Raw genomic sequence first — 26,824 nt, forward strand, 5'->3', positions numbered from 1 at the left:
TGTCGGTCTGACTATCTACCTGTCTGTCTAACTCTCTTTCTGACTGACTGTCTACCTGTCTGACTGTCTACCTGTCGGTCTGACTGTCTACCTGTCTGTCTGACTGTCTACCTGTCTTGACTGTCTACCTGTCTGTCTGACTGTCTACCTGTCTGACTATCTACCTGTCTGTCTGACTCTCTTTCTGACTGACTGTCTACCTGTCTGACTGTCTACCTGTCGGTCTGACTGTCTACCTGTCGGTCTGACTGTCTACCTGTCTTGACTGTCTACCTGTCTGTCTGACTGTCTACCTGTCTTGACTGTCTACCTGTCTGTCTGACTGTCTACCTGTCTGACTATCTACCTGTCTGTCTGACTCTCTTTCTGACTGACTGTCTACCTGTCTGACTGTCTACCTGTCGGTCTGACTGTCTACCTGTCGGTCTGACTGTCTACCTGTCTGACTGTCTCTCTGTCTGTCTGACTGTCTACCTGTCTGTCTGAGTGTCTACCTGTCTAACTGTCTCTGTCTGAGTGTCTACCTGTCTGACTGTCTACCTGTCTTGACTGTCTGCCTTTCTGTCTGACTGTCGGTCTGACTATCTACCTGTCTGTCTAACTCTCTTTCTGACTGACTGTCTACCTGTCTGACTGTCTACCTGTCGGTCTGACTGTCTACCTGTCGGTCTGACTGTCTACCTGTCTGTCTGACTGTCTACCTGTCTTGACTGTCTACCTGTCTGTCTGACTGTCTACCTGTCTTGACTGTCTACCTGTCTGTCTGACTGTCTACCTGTCTGACTATCTACCTGTCTGTCTGACTCTCTTTCTGACTGACTGTCTACCTGTCTGACTGTCTACCTGTCGGTCTGACTGTCTACCTGACTGTCTACCTGTCTTGACTGTCTGCCTTTCTGTCTACCTGTCTGTCTGACTCTCTTTCTGACTGACTGTCTACCTGTCTGACTGTCTACCTGTCGGTCTGACTGTCTACCTGTCGGTCTGACTGTCTACCTGTCTGACTGTCTACCTGTCGGTCTGACTGTCTACCTGTCTGTCTGACTGTCTGTCTGTCTGTCTGACTGTCTACCTGTCTGTCTGACTGTCTACCTGTCTGACTGTCTACCTGTCTGTCTGACTGTCTACCTGTCTGTCTGACTGTCTACCTGTCGGTCTGACTGTCTACCTGTCGGTCTGACTGTCTACCTGTCTGTCTGACTGTCTACCTGTCTGTCTGACTGTCTACCTGTCGGTCTGACTGTCTACCTGTCTGACTGTCTACCTGTCGGTCTGACTGTCTACCTGTCGGTCTGGCTGTCTACCTGTCGGTCTGACTGTCTACCTGTCTGACTGTCTCTCTGTCGGTCTGACTGTCTACCTGTCGGTCTGACTGTCTACCTGTCGGTCTGACTGTCTACCTGTCTGACTGTCTACCTGTCGGTCTGACTGTCTACCTGTCTGACTGTCTACCTGTCGGTCTGACTGTCTACCTGTCTGACTGTCTACCTGTCTGACTGACTGTCTACCTGTCTGTCTGACTGTCTACCTGTCTGACTGTCTACCTGTCGGTCTGACTGTCTACCTGACTGACTGTCTACCTGTCTGACTGTCTACCTGTCTGACTGTCTACCTGTCTGACTGTCTACCTGTCTGACTGTCTCTCTGTCTGTCTGACTGTCTACCTGTCGGTCTGACTGTCTACCTGTCGGTCTGACTGTCTACCTGTCTGACTGTCTACCTGTCGGTCTGACTGTCTACCTGTCTGACTGTCTACCTGTCTGTCTGACTGTCTACCTGTCTGTCTCTCTGTAGAAGTCCAGTCAGAAGGCTGATGAGTACCTGAGGGAGATAAAGGAGCAAAGCATGCTGGGAGAAGCAGTCCGTCAGTGTGTGGAGGCGGCAGGACACGAGTACGACTCCATTACCCAGAAGGACCTGCTCAGGGTGAGTTCTATCTCAGGTATAAATCTGTGTTGTTGTTCTCTAGTAGAACCGTGTTTGTTGTAATTTGTTGTTCCGAATTGTTGTTCTGTATTATTGTTGTGCTTTGTTGTTGTTCTGAGTTGTTGTTCTGAGTTGTTGTTCTGAGTTGTTGTTGTTGTTCTGAGTTATTGTTCTGTGTTGTAGGCAGCGTCCTTTGGGAAGTGCTTCCTGACGGACTTTGTTCCCGACCCGTTTGTTCTGACCTGCAGAGAGCTGAGGGTTCTGAACTCAGTGAGAGAGAGCAGCGTGGGTCTGCCTCTCACCCACACTCAGTATCCTCTAACACAGGTGCATCATGGGAACTGTAGTCTGTTACCTGTAGTTAGCCTCATTTATAGTGCATCATGGGAACTGTAGTCTGTTACCTGTAGTTAGCCTCATTTATAGTGCATCATGGGAACTGTAGTCTGTTACCTGTAGTTAGCCTCATTTATAGTGCATCATGGGAACTGTAGTCTGTTACCTGTAGTTAGCCTCATTTATAGTGCATCATGGGAACTGTAGTCTGTTACCTGTAGTTATCCCCACTGATGTACAGTATCATCTAACACAGGTGCATCATGGGACATGTAGTCCGTTACCTGCAATTATCCCCACTGACGTACAGTATCGTCTAACAAAGGGCATCATGGGAACTGTAGTCCGTTACCTGTAGTTAACCCCACTGACGTACAGTATCGTCTAACAAAGGGCATCATGGGAACTGTAGTCCGTTACCTGTAATTATCCCCACTGACGTACAGTATCGTCTAACACAGGGCATCATGGGAACTGTAGTCCGTTACCTGCAATTATCCCCACTGACGTACAGTATCGTCTAACACAGGGCATCATGGGAACTGTAGTCCGTTACCTGTAGTTAACCCCAATGACGTACAGTATCGTCTAACAAAGGGCATCATGGGACATGTAGTCCGTTACCTGTAGTTAACCCCACTGACGTACAGTATCGTCTAACAAAGGGCATCATGGGACATGTAGTCCGTTACCTGTAGTTAACCCCACTGACGTACAGTATCGTCTAACAAAGGGCATCATGGGAACTGTAGTCCGTTACCTGCAATTATCCCCACTGACGTACAGTATCGTCTAACACAGGGCATCATGGGAACTGTAGTCCGTTACCTGTAGTTAACCCCACTGACGTACAGTATCGTCTAACAAAGGGCATCATGGGACATGTAGTCCGTTACCTGTAGTTAACCCCACTGACGTACAGTATCGTCTAACAAAGGGCATCATGGGACATGTAGTCCGTTACCTGTAGTTAACCCCACTGACGTACAGTATCGTCTAACAAAGGGCATCATGGGAACTGTAGTCCGTTACCTGCAATTATCCCCACTGACGTACAGTATCGTCTAACACAGGGCATCATGGGAACTGTAGTCCGTTACCTGTAGTTAACCCCACTGACGTACAGTATCGTCTAACAAAGGGCATCATGGGAACTGTAGTCCGTTACCTGCAATTATCCCCACTGACGTACAGTATCGTCTAACACAGGGCATCATGGGAACTGTAGTCCGTTACCTGTAGTTAACCCCACTGACGTACAGTATCGTCTAACAAAGGGCATCATGGGACATGTAGTCCGTTACCTGTAGTTAACCCCACTGACGTACAGTATCGTCTAACAAAGGGCATCATGGGACATGTAGTCCGTTACCTGTAGTTAACCCCACTGACGTACAGTATCGTCTAACAAAGGGCATCATGGGAACTGTAGTCCGTTACCTGCAATTATCCCCACTGACGTACAGTATCGTCTAACACAGGGCATCATGGGAACTGTAGTCCGTTACCTGTAGTTAACCCCACTGACGTACAGTATCGTCTAACAAAGGGCATCATGGGAACTGTAGTCCGTTACCTGCAATTATCCCCACTGACGTACAGTATCGTCTAACAAAGGGCATCATGGGAACTGTAGTCCGTTACCTGCAATTATCCCCACTGACGTACAGTATCGTCTAACAAAGGGCATCATGGGAACTGTAGTCCGTTACCTGTAGCTAGCCTCACTCACAGGTGCATCATGGGACATGTAGTGCAGTCTGTTACCTGTAGTGATGTCATCACCTGATGCAATTTGATCCTTGACCTCTGACCTCAGATTCAAACAGATGACTCTCCAGGTGCTAATAGACAGGTGAGTCCAACCTGTCTGTCTCTACCTGTCTGTCTCTACCTTTCTGTCTCTCACCTGTCTGTCTCTACCTGTCTGTCTCTACCTGTCTGTCTCTACCTTTCTGTCTCTCACCTGTCTGTCTCTCACCTGTCTGTCTCTCACCTGTCTGTCTCTCACCCGTCTGTCTCTCACCTGTCTGTCTCTTACCTGTGTGTCTATACCTGTCTGTCTCTACCTGTCTGTCTCTACCTGTCTGTCTCTACCTTTCTGTCTCTCACCTGTCTGTCTCTACCTGTCTGTCTCTACCTGTCTGTCTCTACCTTTCTGTCTCTCACCTGTCTGTCTCTACCTGTCTGTCTCTCACCTGTTTGTCTCTACCTGTCTGTCTCTTACCTGTGTGTCTCTACCTGTCTGTCTCTCACCTGTCTGTCTCTTACCTGTGTGTCTCTACCTGTCTGTCTCTCACCTGTCTGTCTCTACCCGTCTGTCTCTTACCTGTGTGTCTATACCTGTCTGTCTCTCACCTGTGTGTCTCTACCTGTCTGTCTCTCACCTGTCTCTCTTACCTGTGTGTCTCTCAGGTTGGTGTACAGACAGTTTTACCCATTAGCGATAGAGATCTGTCGTTACCTGAAGATTCCAGATTACCAGGGAGTCAGCCGAGTCCTCAAACACTGGGCCTCCTGCAAGGTAACCTGTCTCACTGCCTCTCTCAGTCCCCTGTCTCTCTGTCTCTCTCAGTCCCCTGTCTCTCTGTCTCTCTCAGTCCTCTGTCTCTCTCAGTCCTCTGTCTCACTGTCTCTCTCAGTCCTCTGTCTCACTGTCTCTCTCAGTCCTCTGTCTCACTGTCTCTCTCAGTCCTCTGTCTCACTGTCTCTCTCAGTCCTCTGTCTCACTGTCTCTCTCAGTCCTCTGTCTCTCTGTCTCTCTCAGTCCCCTGTCTCTCTGTCTCTCTCAGTCCTCTGTCTCTCTGTCTCTCTCAGTCCCCTGTCTCACTGTCTCTCTCAGTCCTCTGTCTCTCTGTCTCTCTCAGTCCCCTGTCTCACTGTCTCTCTCAGTCCTCTGTCTCACTGTCTCTCTCAGTCCTCTGTCTCACTGTCTCTCTCAGTCCTCTGTCTCTCTCAGTCCTCTGTCTCTCTGTCTCTCTCAGTCCCCTGTCTCACTGTCTCTCTCAGTCCTCTGTCTCTCTCAGTCCCCTGTCTCACTGTCTCTCTCAGTCCTCTGTCTCACTGTCTCTCTCAGTCCTCTGTCTCTCTGTCTCTCTCAGTCCCCTGTCTCACTGTCTCTCTCAGTCCCCTGTCTCACTCAGTCCTCTGTCTCACTGTCTCTCTCAGTCCTCTGTCTCACTGTCTCTCTCAGTCCCCTGTCTCTCTGTCTCTCTCAGTCCTCTGTCTCACTGTCTCTCTCAGTCCTCTGTCTCTCTGTCTCTCTCAGTCCCCTGTCTCTCTGTCTCTCTCAGTCCTCTGTCTCTCTGTCTCTCTCAGTCCCCTGTCTCACTGTCTCTCTCAGTCCCCTGTCTCACTGTCTCTCTCAGTCCCCTGTCTCACTGTCTCTCTCAGTCCCCTGTCTTACTGCCTCACCTGTCTCACCTGTACAGGTGCAGCAGAAGGACCTGACGGATGAGGCGATTGCCCGGGCGGTGTGTGTGAAGGTGGGAGACTCACCTGGTGTGTCTTACTCTCACATCGCAGCTAAAGCATACGAGTGTGGCCGCACGGAGCTGGCCATCAAGGTGAGTCATTACACCTTCACACACCTGTGTATTTATATACACAGGTGTACACACAAGTGTACATACTGTGTATTTATATGCACAGTATGTACAAGTGTACATACTGTGTGTATTTATATACACAGTATGTACAAGTGTACATACTGTGTGTATTTATATACACAGTATGTACAAGTGTACATACTGTGTATTTATATGCACAGTATGTACAAGTGTACATATATATATATATTTCAGCTCCTGGACTTTGAGGCCCGCTCTGGAGAACAGGTTCCTCTGCTGCTGAAGATGAAGAGGAGTCAGCTGGCCCTCAGTAAGGCTGTGGAGAGCGGAGACACCGACCTGGGTAAGCCCCGCCCCACCTGAGTGTTAGCCCCGCCTACATCTCAGTGTTAGCCCTGCCCACACCTGTATGTTAGCCCCACCTGAGTGTTAGCCCTGCCCACACCTGTATGTTAGCCCCACCTGAGTGTTAGCCCCGCCCACACCTGAGTGTTAGCCCCGCCCACACCTTAGTGTTAGCCACACCTGAGTGTTAGCCCTGCCCATACCTGTATGTTAGCCACACCTGAGTGTTAGCCCTGCCCACACCTGTATGTTAGCCACACCTGAGTGTTAGCCCTGCCCACACCTGTATGTTAGCCACACCTGTATGTTAGCCACACCCGAGTGTAAACCCCGCCCACACCTGTATGTTAGCCACACCTGAGTGTTAGCCCTGCCCACACCTGTATGTTAGCCACACCCGAGTGTAAACCCTGCCCACACCTGTATGTTAGCCACACCTGTGTAGTAGCCCCGCCCACACCTGTATCTTAGCCACACCTGTATGTTAACCACACCTTAGTGTTAGCCACACCTGAGTGTTAGCCCTGCCCACACCTGTATGTTAGCCACACCCGAGTGTAAACCCCGCCCACACCTGTATGTTAGCCATACCTGAGTGTTAGCCCCGCCCACACCTGTATGTTAGCCACACCTGTGTAGTAGCCCCGCCCTCACCTGTGTCATGTGTCGATGATGTGAGTATGTTTCCCCCCCTAAGTGTACACGGTGGTGACGTACCTGAAGAACGAGATGAACAGAGGAGATTTCTTCATGACCCTGAGGAACCAGCCTGTGGCTCTGAGCCTCTACAGACAGGTACTTCCTGTAGTTTATTACCTGTAGTTTATTACCTGTAGTTTATTCACCTGTAGTTTATTACCTGTAGTTTATTCACCTGTAGTTTATTAACCTGTAGTTTATTACCTGTAGTTTATTCACCGTAGTTTATTACCTGTAGTTTATTACCTGTAGTTTTGTAGTTTATTTACCTGTAGTTTATTACCTGTAGTTTATTCACCTGTAGTTTATTACCTGTAGTTTATTCACCTGTAGTTTATTCACCTGTAGTTTATTACCTGTAGTTTATTCACCTGTAGTTTATTCACCTGTAGTTTATTACCTGTAGTTTATTCACCTGTAGTTTATTCACCTGTAGTTTATTACCTGTAGTTTATTACCTGTAGTTTATTCACCTGTAGTTTATTACCTGTAGTTTATTCACCTGTAGTTTATTACCTGTAGTTTATTCACCTGTAGTTTATTCACCTGTAGTTTATTCACCTGTAGTTTATTCACCTGTAGTTTATTACCTGTAGTTTTTACCTGTAGTTTATTACCTGTAGTTTTGTAGTTTATTCACCTGTAGTTTATTCACCTGTAGTTTATTTACCTGTAGTTTATTACCTGTAGTTTTGTAGTTTATTCACCTGTAGTTTATTTACCTGTAGTGTATTCACCTGTAGTTTATTCACCTGTAGTTTATTCACCTGTAGTTTATTACCTGTAGTTTATTCACCTGTAGTTTATTACCTGTAGTTTATTCACCTGTAGTTTATTACCTGTAGTTTATTACCTGTAGTTTATTCACCTGTAGTTTATTACCTGTAGTTTATTCACCTGTAGTTTATTACCTGTAGTTTATTACCTGTAGTTTATTCACCTGTAGTTTATTCACCTGTAGTTTATTCACCTGTAGTTTATTCACCTGTAGTTTATTACCTGTAGTTTATTCACCTGTAGTTTATTACCTGTAGTTTATTCACCTGTAGTTTATTCACCTGTAGTTTATTACCTGTAGTTTTATTACCTGTAGTTTATTCACCTGTAGTTTATTACCTGTAGTTTTGTAGTTTATTTACCTGTAGTTTATTCACCTGTAGTTTATTACCTGTAGTTTATTCACCTGTAGTTTATTCACCTGTAGTTTATTACCTGTAGTTTATTACCTGTAGTTTATTCACCTGTAGTTTATTACCTGTAGTTTATTCACCTGTAGTTTATTCACCTGTAGTTTATTACCTGTAGTTTATTCACCTGTAGTTTATTCACCTGTAGTTTATTACCTGTAGTTTATTACCTGTAGTTTATTCACCTGTAGTTTATTACCTGTAGTTTATTCACCTGTAATTTATTCACCTGTAATTTATTCACCTGTAGTTTATTCACCTGTAGTTTATTCACCTGTAGTTTATTACCTGTAGTTTATTCGCCTGTAGTTTATTCGCCTGTAGTTTATTACCTGTAGTTTATTACCTGTAGTTTATTCACCTGTAGTTTATTCCCTGTAGTTTATTCCCTGTAGTTTATTCACCTGTAGTTTATTACCTGTAGTTTATTCACCTGTAGTTTATTACCTGTAGTTTATTACCTGTAGTTTATTCACCTATAGTTTATTACCTGTAGTTTATTCACCTGTAGTTTATTACCTGTAGTTTATTACCTGTAGTTTATTCACCTGTAGTTTATTACCTGTAGTTTATTCACCTGTAGTTTATTACCTGTAGTTTATTACCTGTAGTTTATTCACCTGTAGTTTATTACCTGTAGTTTATTACCTGTAGTTTATTCACCTGTAGTTTAATACCTGTAGTTTGTTCACCTATAGTTTATTACCTGTAGTTTATTACCTGTAGTTTATTCACCTGTAGTTTGTTGTTGTTTTCAGTTCTGTAAGCTGCAGGAGCAGGAGACTCTGAAGGACCTGTATAACCAGGACGACGATCACCAGGAACTGGCAAACTACCAAGTTACTGCCAGCTACAGAGAGAAGGTAACACCTGTTCATATCACCTGTCTGTCTCTCACCTGTCTGTCTCTCACCTGTCTGTCTCTCACCTGTCTGTCTCTCACCTGTCTGTCTCTCACCTGTCTGTCTCTCACCTGTCTGTATCTCACCTGTCTGTATCTCACCTCTCTGTCTCTCACCTCTCTGTCTCTCACCTGCCTGTCTGTCTCACCTCTCTGTCTCTCACCTGTCTGTCTCTCACCTGCCTGTCTGTCTCTCACCTGTCTGTCTCTCACCTCTCTGTCTCTCACCTGTCTGTCTCTCACCTGTCTGTCTCTCACCTCTCTGTCTCTCACCTCTCTGTCTCTCACCTGCCTGTCTGTCTCTCACCTGTCTGTCTCTCACCTGTCTGTCTCTCACCTCTCTGTCTCTCACCTGCCTGTCTCTCACCTCTGTCTCACCTCTCTGTCTCTCACCTCTCTGTCTCTCACCTCTCTGTCTCTCACCTGTCTGTCTCTCACCTCTCTGTCTCTCACCTGTCTGTCTCTCACCTGTCTGTCTCTCACCTCTCTGTCTCTCACCTCTCTGTCTCTCACCTCTCTGTCTCACCTGTCTGTCTCTCACCTCTCTGTCTCTCACCTGCCTGTCTCTCACCTCTCTGTCTCTCACCTGCCTGTCTGTCTCACCTGTCTGTCTCACCTGTCTGTCTCTCACCTGTCTGTCTCTCACCTCTCTGTCTCTCACCTGTCTGTCTCTCACCTGTCTGTATCTCACCTGTCTGTATCTCACCTGTCTGTCTCTCACCTCTCTGTCTCTCACCTCTCTGTCTCTCACCTGCCTGTCTGTCTCTCACCTGTCTGTCTCTCACCTCTCTGTCTCTCACCTGCCTGTCTGTCTCACCTGTCTGTCTCTCACCTGTCTGTCTCTCACCTGTCTGTCTCTCACCTCTCTGTCTCTCACCTGTCTGTCTCACCTGCCTGTCTGTCTCACCTGTCTGTCTCTCACCTGTCTGTCTCTCACCTCTCTGTCTCTCACCTCTCTGTCTCACCTCTCTGTCTCTCACCTGCCTGTCTGTCTCACACCTGTCTGTCTCTCACCTCTCTGTCTCTCACCTCTCTGTCTCACCTGTCTGTCTCACCTGCCTGTCTGTCTCACCTGCCTGTCTCACCTGTCTGTATCTCACCTGTCTGTATCTCACCTGTCTGTATCTCACCTGTCTGTATCTCACCTGTCTGTATCTCACCTGTCTTTATCTCACCTGTCTGTTTCTCACCTGTCTGTCTCTCACCTGTCTGTCTCTCACCTCTCTGTCTCTCACCTGCCTGTCTGTCTCACCTGTCTGTCTCACCTGTCTGTCTCTCACCTGTCTGTCTCACCTGTCTGTCTCACCTGTCTGTCTCTCACCTGTCTGTCTCTCACCTGTCTGTCTCTCACCTGTCTGTCTCACCTGTCTGTCTCACCTGTCTGTCTCTCACCTGTCTGTCTCTCACCTGTCTGTCTCACCGTCTGTCTCTCACCTGTCTGTCTCTCACCTGTCTGTCTCTCACCTGTCTGTCTCACCTGTCTGTCTATCACCTGTCTGTCTCACCTGTCTGTCTCACCTGTCTGTCTCACCTGTCTGTCTCTCACCTGTCTGTCTCTCACCTGTCTGTCTCTCACCTGTCTGTCTCTCACCTGTCTGTATCTCACCTGTCTGTCTCACCTGTCTGTCTCACCTGTCTGTCTCACCTGTCTGTCTCACCTGTCTGTCTCTCACCTGTCTGTCTCTCACCTGTCTGTCTCACCTGTCTGTCTCTCACCTGTCTGTATCTCACCTGTCTGTATCTCACCTGTCTGTCTCACCTGTCTGTCTCACCTGTCTGTCTCTACCTGTCTCTCTCTCACCTGTCTGTCTCTCACCTGTCTGTATCTCACCTGTCTGTCTCACCTGTCTGTCTCACCTGTCTGTCTCACCTGTCTGTCTCTCACCTGTCTGTCTCACCTGTCTTGCAGAGGCTGGACAGCCGTCTGTCTCTCCTGCAGAGCGCTGTGGACGAGTACAACAAGGCAAAGAACGAGTTCTCAGCGAAGGTAATCCTCTCTGATGTTAAACTGAAGTCACAGGTAATGCTCTACCTGCTCACACCTCACAGGAAGACCTCCGACACACACTGTGTCACCTCTGGTGTACCCCAAGCGTCAGTCCTTGGGCCAGTGCTCTTTTTAATTTACATGTTGCCCCTGGGACAAATACTGAGGAGCCATAACATCAGCTTCCACACATATGCTGATGACACACAGATTTATTTCCAAACTGCCCCGGATAAACATCTGGCACTTTCAAATGTCTCAAGATGCCTGGAACACATCCACCACTGGATGAGCAACAACTCCCTCCAACTGAACAGCAGCCAATCAGAGGCCATTCTGATTGGATCACCACATCAACAAACTGATATCCCTCATATCAGCATCAATGGCCACTCCATTCCCCTCTCCCCACTTGGTGTGAAACTGGACTCATCCCTTTCATTCCAAGCACACATAAAGACGGTCTGCCAAGCCTCATACTACCACCTGAGGAACATCTCCAAAATGCGACACTCCCTCACCAAACCGGACGCAGAAAAACTGGTCCATGCCTTCATCACCTCCCGCATTGATTACTGCAATTCTCTGCTTGCAGGCCTTCCAGCAAAAACCACTCAGAGACTACAATATGTTCAAAACTGTGCCGCCCGGATACTCACAAAAACACGCAAATCAGAGCACATCACCCCCATCCTTCACTCACTGCACTGGCTCCCTGTAACCCACCGGATCAACTACAAAGTCCTCATAATGGTCTTCAACGCCATCAACCACGCTGGCCCCACCTACCTACAGGACCTGCTCACCAGAAAACATTCACATACCTCACGCACACTCAGGTCAGACAGCTCCAATCTCCTGGCTGTCCCGCGGACAAAACTGGTCACCATGGGAAACCGTGCTTTCTCCTCCCTGGGTCCACGTCTGTGGAACCAGCTTCCAGAGAACATACAGACCTCAGCATCACTCTCAGTTTTTAGGAAATGCCTCAAGACCCACCTGTTCCACACCGCATTTTACTGACTGTCCTTTACTTTATTTATTTATTTATTTTTAAACCTTCTATGCTCTTAACCTTTTATTTAATTTTTTATATTGCCATATTTGATCCAATATGCTCCTTTAGATATCTTTGAACTTATTGTTCCTTATAGCTTTGTGAAGCACCTTGAGATGACGTTGTCTTTAAAGTGTGCTATATAAATCAAATGTATTATTACCTGTCGGACAGGTAACGCCTCACCTGTGAAGACCTGGATCTAACATGATCTAACATATTTTTTGTTTCAGGCCACAGAGGACGAGATGCGTCTGCTGAGATTCCAACGCAAACTGGACGACGAGAAAGGGGCGGGGCTTCTGGGACTTTCTCTACAGGTAAAGGGGGCGTGCCACATGTATAAAGTGGCGGGGCTGTTGTTAAATAAAGGGGCGGGGTTAACCGTCTCCTTGGTTTCCAGGCCACCATGGAGGCTCTGCTGGCTCTGGGTCTCCACAAACAGGCGGAGCAGCTCTACAGAGACTTCAGAGTTCCTGACAAGAGGTGAGACGGCTAACTGTGCTGTGATTGGCTGACTGCATGAGGCTGTTCTCACACTAACCGCTTCCTGAGCTGTGATTGGCTGACGTGTCCCCCTGTCTCTCAGGTATTGGTGGCTGAAGCTGAAGTCTTTGGCGGAGAAAGAGGAGTGGGAGGAGCTAGAGAAGTTCTCCAAGAGCAAGAAGTCTCCTATTGGCTACTTGGTGAGAGGAAGCCCTGCCCAGCCTGTCAATCCTCGAAATACTCAGCTCAAGTAGCTATTCTTTGTCATATCATAGCCTCATCATATCATCATAATATCGTGACATCATAATATCATGTCATCATTGACATCATAATATCGTGACATCATAATATCATAATATCGTGACATCATAATATCGTCACATCATAATATCGTCACATCATAATATCATAATATCGTGACATCATAATATCGTGACATCATAATATCATAATATCGTGACATCATAATATCGTCACATCGTAATATATTGACATCATTATAATAATGTCATCATATCGTGACTGGGCTGCCAGCTGCAACTAATTTGTAGGCCGGACAGAGCGAACGCTGGCGCACTTAGCTGCCGCTGCTCTCCAGCTATTTTTAGTTTTAGTTGTATGTAATGCAACTGTTATCGCTCACTTTGATGACTTTGGCCATTATAATATGATCTGGATGTATCTGCCCAACGATCGAATTAACTAACATCTACCCTACCTGTGTGTCGGGGCCACCACCCCTCACCTGGCTGCTTCCGCGGCGTGAGGCCCATCCTCTAGCCAAACATCACTGACAACTATGTGGATCAACGAGCTGTTTGTGTGGTCTGTGCTCATCTGGACTGCCCTGTCGTTCAACCTAGCGACTGCAGCACTCCAATACACAGCTGCTGAGCTCCTCCGACTACGATTCCACCTGCCCGACACATCACCGGCATTGCACCTCTTTCTGGACATCGCTCGTCATCCCCGTCGGAAATATATCCACCGTGGTTCCCGGCGAAGATTTTACATCGATGACTCCAAACCCATACAATCCATCTGGTCTTCAATTCGACAACACCCAAGAAATTGGACCACACTGTCTTAGCCAGCTTAGCCAGGTCGGCTAACGTTAGCGCTAAACATAAACACGGCCACACTGATGTCAACTTTGGACTATTTAACATCCGTTCTCTTACGACCGAGGGTCCTCTTCTCCAAGATCTCCTGACTGATCGTAAGTTTGATTTTCTCTGTTTGACAGAAACGTGGCAACAACCTAATGACTTTCCACAGCTGAATGAATCGACTCCTCCTGGGTTTGTTTACATCTGTCAACCCCGTGCCACCGGCAGAGGGGGAGGTCTCTAGTTTGAAAGTCTCGTCTGTATCTGTGCCTGTTCACGGCTCATTTGAATCGCCTTACAACTCAATGGGCCTATCCCTACCATAGTTGCAAGCGTCTACCGTCCACCTAAGCTTAATAATAATTTCATAAACGAATTTGCTGCTTTCATCACACATCTCTGCTCACTCTCACCTAACATAATAGAGCTGGGAGATTTGAATATACATATGGATACTGTCAACAATGCTCTCACAAAGGACTTCACATCTTGCCTGGACAGTTTTGGATTACAGCAACATATCGATTTTCCGACTCATTCCAAAGGACATGTTCTGGACTTGATCTGCTGTTCTGGTGTCTGGCTCTTAAATGTACTGCAACTGATCTTCCAATTTCTGATCACTCATTAATATCCTTTACTGTCACCTTAACACTGTCCAAACCAAATCTGTCACGTGTTATTTCCTTCCGCAACATCAAGGATATTCATTTAACTACACTCTCCGGTGGCATTGACAACCTCCCCAGCATACATTGTTCATCCCCGCCTGATGAACTGGTTTCTCATTACAATAACAATCTTCATAAACTGCTCAATACCATGGCTCCTTTAAAAACCCGGTCTGTTCCCTTCACCCATTCTGCTCCTTGGTTTACACCTGAACTACGCCAACTCAAAACAAAAGGCCGTCGATTGGAACGCCTCTGCAAAAAAACTGGACTTGTCGTTCACAAAGAAATGTACAATAACCACATTCTCCACTACAAGGACACTCTCTACAGCCAAATCATCCTATTACGCAGTTCTCATCAGCTCTGGCGAAGGGAACACAAGGGTCCTGTTCTCTACAGTGAAGAACATTCTACGACCACCGGACTCTCTTGCACCTCATCAGTATTCTGCTACTGTAACTCCCTCATGTCATTTTTTAATGACAAAATAGAAAACATTCACCAGCAACTAACTCCTAACACCACCTGTTTTCACCGACCCTCTCTCTCTCATTCTCTTTCAAGTTTCACACTTCCCTCTGCTGTTGTAATATCTGACCTCATCCGTAAATCCAAGCCATCTACCTGTCAGTTAGACCCTCTTCCTACCCCCCTGGTAAAAGCCTGTCTACCTTCATTGTCCGCCCTTATAACTGTCATCATACACTCCTCCCTCACCTCTGGTCTTGTTCCCTCACTTTTCAAATCAGCCGCCATCACGCCCATAATGAAGAAACCTGGTGCAGACCCCAACAACTTTAATAACTTTTAATATCTAACCTACCATTTCTCTCAAAAGAACTGTTGCATCCCAGATCCATACCCACTTGTCTGACAATAACCTGTACGAACAATTTCAATCTGGTTTCCGCCCCCATCACAGCACAGAAACAGCACTGGTGAAAATCACTAACGACCTCCTCATGGCCGCTGACTCCGGACTATTAACTATCCTCATCCTCCTTGATCTTAGTGCAGCTTTTGACACCATTTCCCACAGCATCCTCATTGACAGACTGACCTCCATCGGGATCACTGACACACCCCTCCTCTGGTTTAAATCATATCTCTCTGGCCGCACTCAGTTCATCCAACTCAAAACCTTCAAATCACAGCCACTTCCATTTACTTCCTCTTGGCAATATCTTCCGTAAACACAACATCCACTTTCATTGCTACGCGGATGACACCCAGCTCTACTTGTCCTCCAAACCAACCACCATCCTCCCTCCATCCTCCCTGTCTGACTGCTTACAGGACATCAAATCCTGGTTTTCCTCTAACTTTCTCAAACTTAACGACAATAAAACAGAGGTTCTCCTCATTGGCACAAAATCCACCCTAACCAAACCTGACAGTTTCTCCATTACAATAGACAACTCTTCAGTCTCCCCCTCCCCTCAGGTTAAGAGTCTGGGTGTCATCCTCGACGGCACACTTTCATTCAAATCTCACATCAGTAATAGCACTCGGTCTGCCTATTTCCATCTACGCAACATCAACCGCCTCCGCCCGTCCCTTAACCCTAAGACCACCGCCATTCTTGTTCACACCCTGGTCACTTCCCGCATCGACTACTGCAACTCCCTTCTCTTTGGTCTCCCTCTCAAATCCATCCACAGACTTCAACTGGTCCAGAACCCTGCCGCCCGCATCATCACCAGAACCCCCTCCATTAACCACATCACTCCTGTTCTTCAGCAACTTCACTGGCTCCCCGTCAAATCCCGTATAGTTTTTAAGATTCTGCTCCTCGCCTTTAAGGCCATCCATAACCTCACTCCTCTGTACATCTCCGACCTCCTGCACATCAACACACTCAGGTCTTATGCTTCCCTCCACCTCACTGCACGCCCCTTCCGTTTAACCACCATGGGGTCCAGAGCCTTCAGCCGCTCTGCACCCCGCCTCTGGAACTCCCTCCCACCTGACATCCGCAACACTGACTCTCTCCCCATTTTCAAATCACGCCTCAAAACATATCTCTTCACACTCGCATATCCACCCTGATCATTATCCATCACACATCCTCTGTTTTTTATTTATTTGGTTATTTGATTGATTTATATACTGCATTGTCTTGTTTATGTTTCTTATGCTGGTGTTATCTATTGTGTATCTTGTTTTTTATGTATTTGTACGGCGACCTTGAGAGCCTTGAAAGGCGCCTATATAAAATAAATGTATTATTATTATAATATCCTGACTTCATAATATGACATCATAATATCCTGACTTCATAATATCATGACATCATGTCATCATAATATCGTGACATCATTATATCATGACATCATAATATCATGATATCGTGACATCATAATATCATGTCATCATAATATCGTGACATTATATCATGACATCATAATATGTCATCAGTGACATCATAATATCATGATATCGTGACATCATAATATCATGTCATCATAATATCGTGACATCATTATATCATGTCATCATAATGTCATCAGTGACATCATAATATCATGATATCATGTCATCATAATATGTCATCAGTGACATCATAATATCATGATATCATGTCATCATAATATGTCATCAGTGACATCATAATATCATGATATCATGTCATCATAATATCATGTCATCAGTGACATAATATTGTGACATCATAATATCGTGATATAATATAATATATTGACATCATAATATCATCATATCGTGACATAATATCATGTCATCATATCGTGACATATCATGACATCACAATATGATCACATCATAATATCATGACATAATATCATAATATCATGTCATAATATCGTGACATAATTTGATATCATTATGATGTCCTATTGTGACATAATATCATGACATCACAATATGATCACATCATAATATCATGACATAATATCATAATATCATGTCATATAATATCGTGACATCATAATTTGATATCATTGTTGTCATATCGTCTTCTGAATATCATAAGATCGTGTCATAATACCATCATATTGTGATGTCATCACATAGTGATATTGTAATATATGGTGATATTGTAATATATGGTGATATTGTAATATATAGTGATATTGTAATATATGGTGATATTGTAATATATAGTGATATTGTAATATATAGTGATATTGTAATATATGGTGATAATGGACGCTCTGTGTTTCTCAGGCGTTTGTGGACGTCTGCATGAAGAGCAACAACAGGTTTGAAGCCAAGAAGTACGTCTCCAAGGTAATGCCGGAGCAGAGGGTCAGAGCACACCTGGCCGTCAGGTAAGACTGTCACCGTCAGTGAGGTCATCAGTGAGGTCATCAGTGACATCATCAGTGACTCTTCTTCTCTTCTCCTCAGCGACCTGGAGGGAGCGGCGGACGCTGCCATCGAGAGAAAGAACGAGTCAGAGATGGCGTTGGTTCTTTCTCGAAGCTCCGCCTCCGACCGGCTGCTCATCGACCGGCTGAACCGCGCCGCCACCGTCGCCAAAAAGTGATCCTCCATCAGACAGACAGCTGACGTCTGCTGCCATAAAGTGATCCTCCATCAGACAGACAGCAGACCGTCTGCTGCCATAAAGTGATCCTCCATCAGACAGACAGCAGACTGTCTGCTGCCATAAAGTGATCCTCCATCAGACAGACAGCAGACCGTCTGCTGCCATAAAGTGATCCTCCATCAGACAGACAGCAGACCGCCTGCTGCCATAAAGTGATCCTCCATCAGACAGACAGCAGACCGTCGGCTGCCATAAAGTGATCCTCCATCAGACAGACAGCAGACCGTCGGCTGCCATAAAGTGATCCTCCATCAGACAGATGGATGACCCTTCTGACCCTAACCCTAAATAGTGATGGCAGTACTTTGACTTCAGACGCAGCGTGAATATTAAAGAGAAGAAGAAGAAGAAGAGAGGAACAGGAAGTGGTTCTTCTTCTGTGTTTCTGTCCGAGAACCAACCGGATGTTTTATTGTGATTTTTTCTTTTTTTACATTTATTTGTGATATTCTGCCTCAGTGTAAAAAATAAATAAAATTACTAACATTTCTTTGTTGGTTTCATTTCTTTGTATTTCAGACACATTAAGAAATAAACAGAAGGTTTCTCAATTCTCTCATTTCCCCTCCTCGACTCCTCGCTCCTCCGGTAGTAACCCTCCTCGACTCCTCGCTCCTCCGGTAGTAACCCTCCTCGACTCCTCGGTCCTCCGGTAGTAACCCTCCTCGACTCCTCGCTCCTCCGGTAGTAACCCTCCTCGACTCCTCGGTCCTCCGGTAGTAACCCTCCTCGACTCCTCGGTCCTTCGGTAGTAACCCTCCTCGACTCCTCGCTCCTCCGGTAGTAACCCTCCTCGACTCCTCGCTCCTCCGGTAGTAACCCTCCTCGACTCCTCGCTCCTCCGGTAGTAACCCCGAAATGAATTTCAGCGCGCCATGTTACAACCCGGCTCCTGGGCTGCAACAACAAGCAGGGAGACGAGGGGTCTCACAATAGTTTATCCTCCTCGACTCCTCTCTCCTCGGCTCCTCTCCTCGACTCCTCTCTCCTCGGCTCCTCTCTCCTCGACTCCCCTCCTCGACTCCTCTCTCCTCGGCTCCCTTCCTCGACTCCTCTCTCCTCGGCTCCTCTCTCCTCGACTCCTCTCCTCGACTCCTCTCTCCTCGGTTCCCCTCCTCGACTCCTCTCTCCTCGGCTCCCCTCCTCGACTCCTCTCTCCGCGGCTCCCCTCCTCGACTCCTCTCTCCTCGGCTCCCCTCCTCGACTCCTCTCTCCTCGGCTCCCCTCCTCGACTCCTCTCTCCTCGGCTCCCCTCCTCGACTCCTCTCTCCTCGGCTCCTCTCCTCGACTCCTCTCTCCTCGGCTCCCCTCCTCGACTCCTCTCTCCTCGGTTCCCCTCCTCGGCTCCTCTCTCCTCGGCTCCCCTCCTCGGCTCCTCTCTCCTCGGTTCCCCTCCTCCACTCCTCTCTCCTCGGCTCCTCTCTCCTCGGTTCCCCTCCTCGGCTCCTCTCTCCCTCGGCTCCCCTCCTCGACTCCTCTCTCCTCGGTTCCCCTCCTCGGCTCCTCTCTCCTCGGCTCCCCTCCTCGGCTCCTCTCTCCTCGGCTCCCCTCCTCGACTCCTCTCTCCTCGGCTCCCCTCCTCGACTCCTCTCTCCTCGGCTCCCCTCCTCGACTCCTCTCTCCTCGGCTCCTCTCTCCTCGGCTCCTCTCTCCTCGGCTCCTCTCTCCTCGGCTCCCCTCCTCGACTCCTCTCTCCTCGGCTCCCCTCCTCGGCTCCTCTCTCCTCGGTTCCCCTCCTCGGCTCCCCTCCTCCGCTCGCATCTCCTGTGGGCGGGACCTCAGCCTCGTCTCAATACCCCTCCTCGACTCCTCCTTTCCCTCACTCGCGTCCCTTCCTTGCGTCTTAGCTCCGCCTCCGTAAGATGCGAGCGAGAGACACGAGGAGGAGACGCGAGGACAGAGGAGTCCTCAGGTATTAATTGGGATGTCCTCGTTCACTCAAACGTCACTCTTAAACGACGTCTGTTAATGATGACATGTGCACAGCTGTATCCCCTCTCATTGGGTTTAACTGAATAACCTTTAGAACCTTTAGAACCGGCCCATTTGTTGTTAAATATGTATTTAAATGAATGAATCTTTCTCTTTTTAGTCAAGGAATTCAATGTATGATGGTTGGTCCTGCTTTTGTGTTCCGTTTTGGTGTAAAATGTACATTTCAATAACATTATATTTATAATAATGTGAAAGCCTTTACTCTGAACATGTGTGTCCTGTAGATCCCCACATTCACCACAAACCCACATTCAGGACTGTGCATTTTAAATAATTTAACTACTCAATATTTTAACACAAAACAAAACAAATAATTGTTATTTATCAAGATCTAGCCATCTAGCTTTCTTAATAGCTATGTTTTAGTGACGTTCAAGATCATTAAACATGACTTAAATTGTTAGTATAACCTTAAGAAATGAATTGCACATAATAATTCCCACGGAGCTGTGAGCACTGAGACATTTATGTGACGCTTTTCCACTCATCTTCCAGTTCTCCGTTTTCCTCTCTTGAAATGGACCAGCTGTGAAGGTGGGGGCGGGGCCAGCTGTGAAGGTGGGGGCGGGGCTTTGATACGCGAGTAGTGAAAACACTTCCGCGTAGTCTGCTCTCGTGTATCCTCCCTTTCGTCTCCTCCCGCACCCCTCCTCCCTCACCCCTCCTCGACTCCTCCGTGTGCATTTCAGCTATTGGGACGTCCTTCAACATGGCGTGTCTTGATCGATTTCCGGGTCAAGTCCCAGAGGAGGGGAAGAGAGGAGTCGGGGAGGGGTATTGGGATAAGGCTCAAGTCTCGAGGATAGGAGTCGAGGAGGGGAATTAGAGAAATGAGAAAGCTTTAATGTCTAGCATGGAGAGCTTTTATTTTGGTGGGGAGGTACTTCCTGTCTGGTCAGGGGCGTGTTCATGTGGGTCAGCTGGTTGTGGGGGGCGGAGCTACAAGTACATTCGGGAGTTTGTTCAACGTGTGTGTTCCTGCAGCAGGTGAGTGTGTGTAGAGTGTGTGTTCCAGCAGCTCTGTGTGTGTGTGTGTGTGTGTGTGTGTGTGTGTGTGTGTGTGTGTGTGTGTGTGTGTGTGTGTGTGTGTGTGTGTGTGTGTGTGTGTGTGTGTGTGTGTGTGTGTGTGTGTGTGTGTGTGTGTGTGTGTGTGTGTGTGTGTGTGTTTTAGCTCCACAGACAGACCGGTTGCTAATCTGGATTTTATTCTCTTGAAGTTTTACGGTGTTTTGTTAAATATGAGCCGAACGTCTTTCCTCTCAGAAACGGGGTAGTTTTACTCCAGCAGTGAGTCAAGAGCCCATGAGCAAGGCAGCAGCAGAAAGAGTGTGGTGTTGAAGTGCTGAGTCTCTTTAGTGACTCTTTAAATGACCCAGTCTAAAGTCTCTTTAGTGACTCTTTAAATGACCGTAGCCTCATCCCAATACCCCTCCTCGACTCCTCTCTTCCCCTCCTCCGGGACTTGACCCGGAAATCGATCAAGACACGCCATGTTGAAGGACGTCCCAATAGCTGAAATGCACACGGAGGAGTCGAGGAGGGGTGCGGGAGGAGACGAAAGGGAGGATACACGAGAGCAGACTACGCGGAAGTGTTTTCACTACTCGCGTATCAAAGCCCCGCCCCCACCTTCACAGCTGGTCCATTTCAAGAGAGGAAAACGGAGAACTGGAAGATGAGTGGAAAAGCGTCACATAAATGTCTAAGTGCTCACAGCTCCGTGGGAATTATTATGTGCAATTCATTTCTTAAGGTTATACTAACAATTTAAGTCATGTTTAATGATCTTGAACGTCACTAAAACATAGCTATTAAGAAAGCTATTTCATAAATGGCTAGATCTTGATAAATAACAATTATTTGTTTTGTTTTGAGTTAAAATATTGAGTAGTTAAATTATTTAAAATGCACAGTCCTGAATGTGTGTTTGTGGTGAATGTGGGGATCTACAGGACACACATTTTCAGAGTAAAGGCTTTCACATTATTATAAATATAATGTTATTGAAATGTACATTTTACACCAAAACGGAACACAAAAGCAGGACCAACCATCATACATTGAATTCCTTGACTAAAAAGAGAAAGATTCATCATTTAAATACATATTTAACAACAAATGGGCCGGTTCTAAAGGTTCTAAAGGTTCTAAAGGTTATTCAGTTAAACCCAATGAGAGGGGATACAGCTGTGCACATGTCATCATTAACAGACGTCGTTTAAGAGTGACGTTTGAGTGAACGAGGACATCCCAATTAATACCTGAGGACTCCTCTGTCCTCGCGTCTCCTCCTCGTGTCACCTCCTCGCGTCTCCTCCTCGTGTCTCTCGCTCGCATCTTACGGAGGCGGAGCTAAGACGCAAGGAAGGGACGCGAGTGAGGGAAAGGAGGAGTCGAGGAGGGGTATTGAGACGAGGCTGAGGTCCCGCCCACAGGAGATGCGAGCGGAGGAGGGGAGCCGAGGAGGGTTAGGGTTAGAGATGAGGCTCCAGTCTAAAGTCTCTTTAGTGACTCTTTAAATGACCCAGTCTAAAGTCTCTTTAGTGACTCTTTAAATGACCCAGTCTAAAGTCTCTTTAGTGACTCTTAAATGACCCAGTCTATAGTCTCTTTAGTGACTCTTTAATGACCCAGTCTATAGTCTCTTTAGTGACTCTTTAAATGACCCAGTCTATAGTCTCTTTAGTGACTCTTTAAATGACCCAGTCTATAGTCTCTTTAGTGACTCTTTAAATGACCCAGTCTATAGTCTCTTTAGTGACTCTTTAAATGACCCAGTCTATAGTCTCTTTAGTGACTCTTTAAATGACCCAGTCTATAGTCTCTTTAGTGACTCTTTAAATGACCCAGTCTATAGTCTCTTTAGTGACTCTTTAAATGACCCAGTCTATAGTCTCTTTAGTGACTCTTTAAATGACCCAGTCTATAGTCTCTTTAGTGACTCTTTAAATGACCCAGTCTATAGTCTCTTTAGTGACTCTTTAAATGACCCAGTCTATAGTCTCTTTAGTGACTCTTTAAATGACCCCAGTCTAAAGTCTCTTTAGTGACTCTTTAAATGACCCAGTCTAAAGTCTCTTTAGTGACTCTTTAAATGACCCAGTCTAAAGTCTCTTTAGTGACTCTTTAAATGACCCAGTCTATAGTCTCTTAGTGACTCTTTAAATGACCCAGTCTAAAGTCTCTTTAGTGACTCTTTAAATGACCCAGTCTATAGTCTCTTTAGTGACTCTTTAAATGACCCAGTCTATAGTCTCTTTAGTGACTCTTTAAATGACCCAGTCTATAGTCTCTTTAGTGACTCTTTAAATGACCCAGTCTATAGTCTCTTTAGTGACTCTTTAAATGACCCAATCTAAAGTCTCTTTAGTGACTCTTTAAATGACCCAGTCTATAGTCTCTTTAGTGACTCTTTAAATGACCCAGTCTATAGTCTCTTTAGTGACTCTTTAAATGACCCAGTCTATAGTCTCTTTAGTGACTCTTTAAATGACCCAGTCTATAGTCTCTTTAGTGACTCTTTAAATGACCCAGTCTAAAGTCTCTTTAGTGACTCTTTAAATGACCCAGTCTATAGTCTCTTTAGTGACTCTTTAAATGACCCAGTCTATAGTCTCTTTAGTGACTCTTTAAATGACCCAGTCTATAGTCTCTTTAGTGACTCTTTAAATGACCCAGTCTATAGTCTCTTTAGTGACTCTTTAAATGACCCAGTCTATAGTCTCTTTAGTGACTCTTTAAATGACCCAGTCTATAGTCTCTTTAGTGACTCTTTAAATGACCCAGTCTAAAGTCTCTTTAGTGACTCTTTAAATGACCCAGTCTATAGTCTCTTTAGTGACTCTTTAAATGACCCAGTCTAAAGTCTCTTTAGTGACTCTTTAAATGACCCAGTCTAAAGTCTCTTTAGTGACTCTTTAAATGACCCAGTCTAAAGTCTCTTTAGATGACCCAGTCTATAGTCTCTTTAGTGACTCTTTAAATGACCCAGTCTAAAGTCTCTTTAGTGACTCTTTAAATGACCCAGTCTAAAGTCTCTTTAGTGACTCTTTAAATGACCCAGTCTATAGTCTCTTTAGTGACTCTTTAAATGACCCAGTCTAAAGTCTCTTTAGTGACTCTTTAAATGACCCAGTCTATAGTCTCTTTAGTGACTCTTTAAATGACCCAGTCTATAGTCTCTTTAGTGACTCTTTAAATGACCCAGTCTGACTCTTAGCCAGCTTTGATCCAGAAAGTGTTGTCAGGGAGAAATATTCCCCCCCCGCCCTTTACATAATGCAGTACTTGTTTATTTACAGCTGTAACATGTATTTTTATAATATAAATATATATATATAATATAAAAACTCCACTGTGCTTTTATTTTGTAAAAGTTTTTATCGTCCTGTTTTTTTCCATGGTTCTCTTCTGTGATTGGTCCAGTCTGATGATGTCATCGGTTAAAGTGGAGTGCGTGATAAAGGCGGGCGCTCTGATTGGAGAAGGGCCGCTGTGGGAGGAGTCCCAACAGACGCTGATGTTTGTCGATATCGCCGGGCAGAAAATCCACCGCTGGAGGCCAACGACCAATCAGAGCGAGTCTGTGGAGACAGGTGGGCCAATCGGCACGCAGCAATCACTCTGAGGTTATTCTTCATTATAATAATATTTAAACAGATTATATTGATGGTTCTCCTCAGAGGACTTTGTGAGCTTCGTGGTTCCTCGCGTCTCCGGGGGTTACCTGGCAGGCATGGGTCGCAGCATCGTGGCTGTTGAATGGTCGACGCAGATGATGACATCACTCGTGGAGCTGGACGAGGAAAAACCGAACAACCGTCTGAACGACGGGAAGGTGGATCCGAGAGGACGCCTGCTGGCAGGTGTGCACCTTTACCTGTCCGAGCTGAAGACCAATCAAAACGTGTTATCTTCATAAACCTGCGATGTTAGGCTATCTATGTTAGGCTAACTATGATAGACTAACTATGATAGGCTAACTATGTTAGGATAACTATGTTCTGATAGCTATGTTCTGCTAACTTTGTTCTGCTATCTATGTTAGGCTAACTATGATAGGATAACTATGTTCTGATAGCTATGTTCTGCTAACTATGTTCTGCTATCTATGTTAGGCTAACTATGATAGGATAACTATGTTCTGCTAACTTTGTTCTGCTAACTATGTTCTGCTATCTATGTTAGGCTAACTATGATAGGATAACTATGTTCTGATAGCTATGTTCTGCTAACTTTGTTCTGCTATCTATGTTAGGCTAACTATGATAGGATAACTATGTTCTGATAGCTATGTTCTGCTAACTATGTTCTGCTATCTATGTTAGGCTAACTATGATAGGATAACTTTGTTCTGCTAACTATGTTCTGCTATCTATGTTAGGCTAATTATGATAGGATAACTATGTTCTGATAACTATGTTCTGCTAACTATCTTCTGCTAACTATGTTCTGCTATCTATGTTAGGCTAACTATGATAGGCTAACTATGTTCTGCTAACTATGTTCTGCTATCTATGTTAGGCTAACTATGATAGGCTAACTATGTTCTGCTAACTATGATAGGCTATCTATGTTCTGCTATCTATGATAGGCTATCTATGTTCTGCTAACTATGATAGGCTATCTATGTTCTGCTATCTATGATAGGCTATCTATGTTCTGCTATCTATGATAGGCTATCTATGTTCTGCTATCTATGATAGGCTAACTATGTTCTGCTAACTATGATAGGCTAACTATGATAGGCTATCTATGTTCTGCTAACTATGTTCTGCCTAGCAACAGTTCAGTTGTGTGTCTCAGGTACGATGGGGAGGGAGAAGCGACCGGCGGAGGTTCAGAGACAACAAGGGTCCCTATTCTCTGTGACCTCTGACCTCTCTGTGACCAAACACCTGACACAGGTGACCTCACCTTTAATCACTCGTTAACACACTTCTGCTATTGACCTCTGACCTCTCTTCACCTGTCTCTCTGTACCTGTCTCTCTGTACCTGTCTGTCTCTCAGGTGGACATCTCTAACGGGATGGACTGGTCTCTGGATCAGAAAACGTTTTTTTACATCGACAGTTTGTCTCTGACCGTCGACGCTTTTGACTACGACTCAGACTCTGGACGTCTCGGTATCTGAGTATTTATTATCGTGTACTTATACTGCAGTAAACATGTACTTGTACTGCAGTAAACATGTACTTGTACTGCAGTAAACATGCATTTATCATCTTGTGCTTGGACTGCAGTAAATATATTTGAATGCGGTACACAATCTTAATCTGTATACCTGTGTTGCGCAGGTAACCGGCGTGTTGTGTACCACCTGGCCGAGGGGGAGGGGCTTCCTGACGGGATGACGGTGGACGCGGACGGTCGTCTCTGGGTGGCGATTTATAACGGAGGGCGAGTCCTCAACATCGACCCCGAAACCGGTCAGTCAGAACCTCAGGTGTACCTGTGCGTTCTCTCAGGTGTACCTGTAGTCTCAGGTGTAGTTGTTGTTGTTGTCTCAGGTGTAGTTGTTGTCTCAAGTGTAGTTGTTGTTGTTTCAGGTGTGTGTCTGCAGACTGTTTCTCTGCCGGTGACAAAGACCACTTCCTGTTGTTTTGGGGGTCCGGACTTCTCCGACCTCTACGTGACCTCAGCCAGTCTTGGCCTGGACCAATCAGAGCGGAGGAAGCAGCCGCTGGCCGGGGGGGTCTTCAGGGTGAGCGGCTCCAAAAATAATGTTTATAAAAATATAAATACAATGATATAACGAGCATGATACTAAAGTGTGTTTGTGTGTGTGTAGGTCTCAGGACTTGGGGTCAAAGGTCGTCCCTCAGTCTCGTTCTCTGGATAAACCTCAGCTGTACGACGTTGTCTCAAATCACTGACTCACATCACATGATGATTAACTGTGATCAATACACGGAGGCAGCCAATCAGAGAGGAGGACACTGTGAGAGCCAATCAGAGAGGGGGAAACTGTGAGAGCCA

The 26,824-nt window shown here is 45.9% G+C and overlaps 2 protein-coding genes and 1 long non-coding RNA gene across 9 annotated transcripts in view; 2 read left to right on the plus strand and 1 right to left on the minus strand.

Annotated features, from left to right (window-relative positions):
• vps16 (vacuolar protein sorting 16 homolog) overlaps positions 1-18,339 on the plus strand; it is a 33,510-nt gene extending 15,171 nt beyond the window's left edge. Inside the window, exons 11-24 of the mRNA XM_034113507.1 lie at positions 1,795-1,926; positions 2,110-2,237; positions 4,082-4,117; positions 4,678-4,786; positions 5,694-5,828; positions 6,066-6,174; positions 6,874-6,971; positions 8,821-8,925; positions 10,873-10,950; positions 12,241-12,327; positions 12,411-12,493; positions 12,597-12,693; positions 17,466-17,569; positions 17,649-18,339. Coding sequence (XP_033969398.1) covers positions 1,795-1,926; positions 2,110-2,237; positions 4,082-4,117; positions 4,678-4,786; positions 5,694-5,828; positions 6,066-6,174; positions 6,874-6,971; positions 8,821-8,925; positions 10,873-10,950; positions 12,241-12,327; positions 12,411-12,493; positions 12,597-12,693; positions 17,466-17,569; positions 17,649-17,787 — 1,440 coding nt within the window. The 3' untranslated portion in view covers positions 17,788-18,339. The remainder of the gene's footprint in view (positions 1-1,794; positions 1,927-2,109; positions 2,238-4,081; positions 4,118-4,677; positions 4,787-5,693; positions 5,829-6,065; positions 6,175-6,873; positions 6,972-8,820; positions 8,926-10,872; positions 10,951-12,240; positions 12,328-12,410; positions 12,494-12,596; positions 12,694-17,465; positions 17,570-17,648) is intronic.
• On the minus strand, positions 6,978-8,814 carry LOC117469130. 7 transcript variants are annotated; one of them, XR_004554558.1, is made up of 3 exons: positions 8,044-8,814; positions 7,516-7,933; positions 6,978-7,465 (listed from the first exon to the last, which is right to left on the minus strand). It is a non-coding gene; the product is annotated as an uncharacterized LOC117469130 (long non-coding RNA). The 7 variants fall into 7 exon arrangements; XR_004554557.1 differs by having other exon boundaries at positions 7,516-7,918; positions 8,015-8,814; XR_004554556.1 differs by having other exon boundaries at positions 8,015-8,814.
• Positions 18,340-20,591: 2,252 nt separating the features above from the next.
• Positions 20,592-26,824, plus strand: part of rgn (regucalcin) — a 6,373-nt gene continuing 140 nt past the window's right edge. The window contains exons 1-8 of the mRNA XM_034113509.1: positions 20,592-20,832; positions 24,271-24,440; positions 24,528-24,710; positions 25,651-25,751; positions 25,857-25,971; positions 26,143-26,274; positions 26,395-26,549; positions 26,637-26,824. The exon at positions 26,637-26,824 is cut by the window's right edge and continues 140 nt beyond it. Coding sequence (XP_033969400.1) covers positions 20,690-20,832; positions 24,271-24,440; positions 24,528-24,710; positions 25,651-25,751; positions 25,857-25,971; positions 26,143-26,274; positions 26,395-26,549; positions 26,637-26,687 — 1,050 coding nt within the window. The 5' untranslated portion in view covers positions 20,592-20,689 and the 3' untranslated portion in view covers positions 26,688-26,824. The remainder of the gene's footprint in view (positions 20,833-24,270; positions 24,441-24,527; positions 24,711-25,650; positions 25,752-25,856; positions 25,972-26,142; positions 26,275-26,394; positions 26,550-26,636) is intronic.

This window comes from Trematomus bernacchii, unplaced genomic scaffold (assembly GCF_902827165.1).
Source record: "Trematomus bernacchii unplaced genomic scaffold, fTreBer1.1, whole genome shotgun sequence".
In the NCBI taxonomy this organism is placed as follows: Eukaryota; Metazoa; Chordata; class Actinopteri; order Perciformes; family Nototheniidae; genus Trematomus; species Trematomus bernacchii.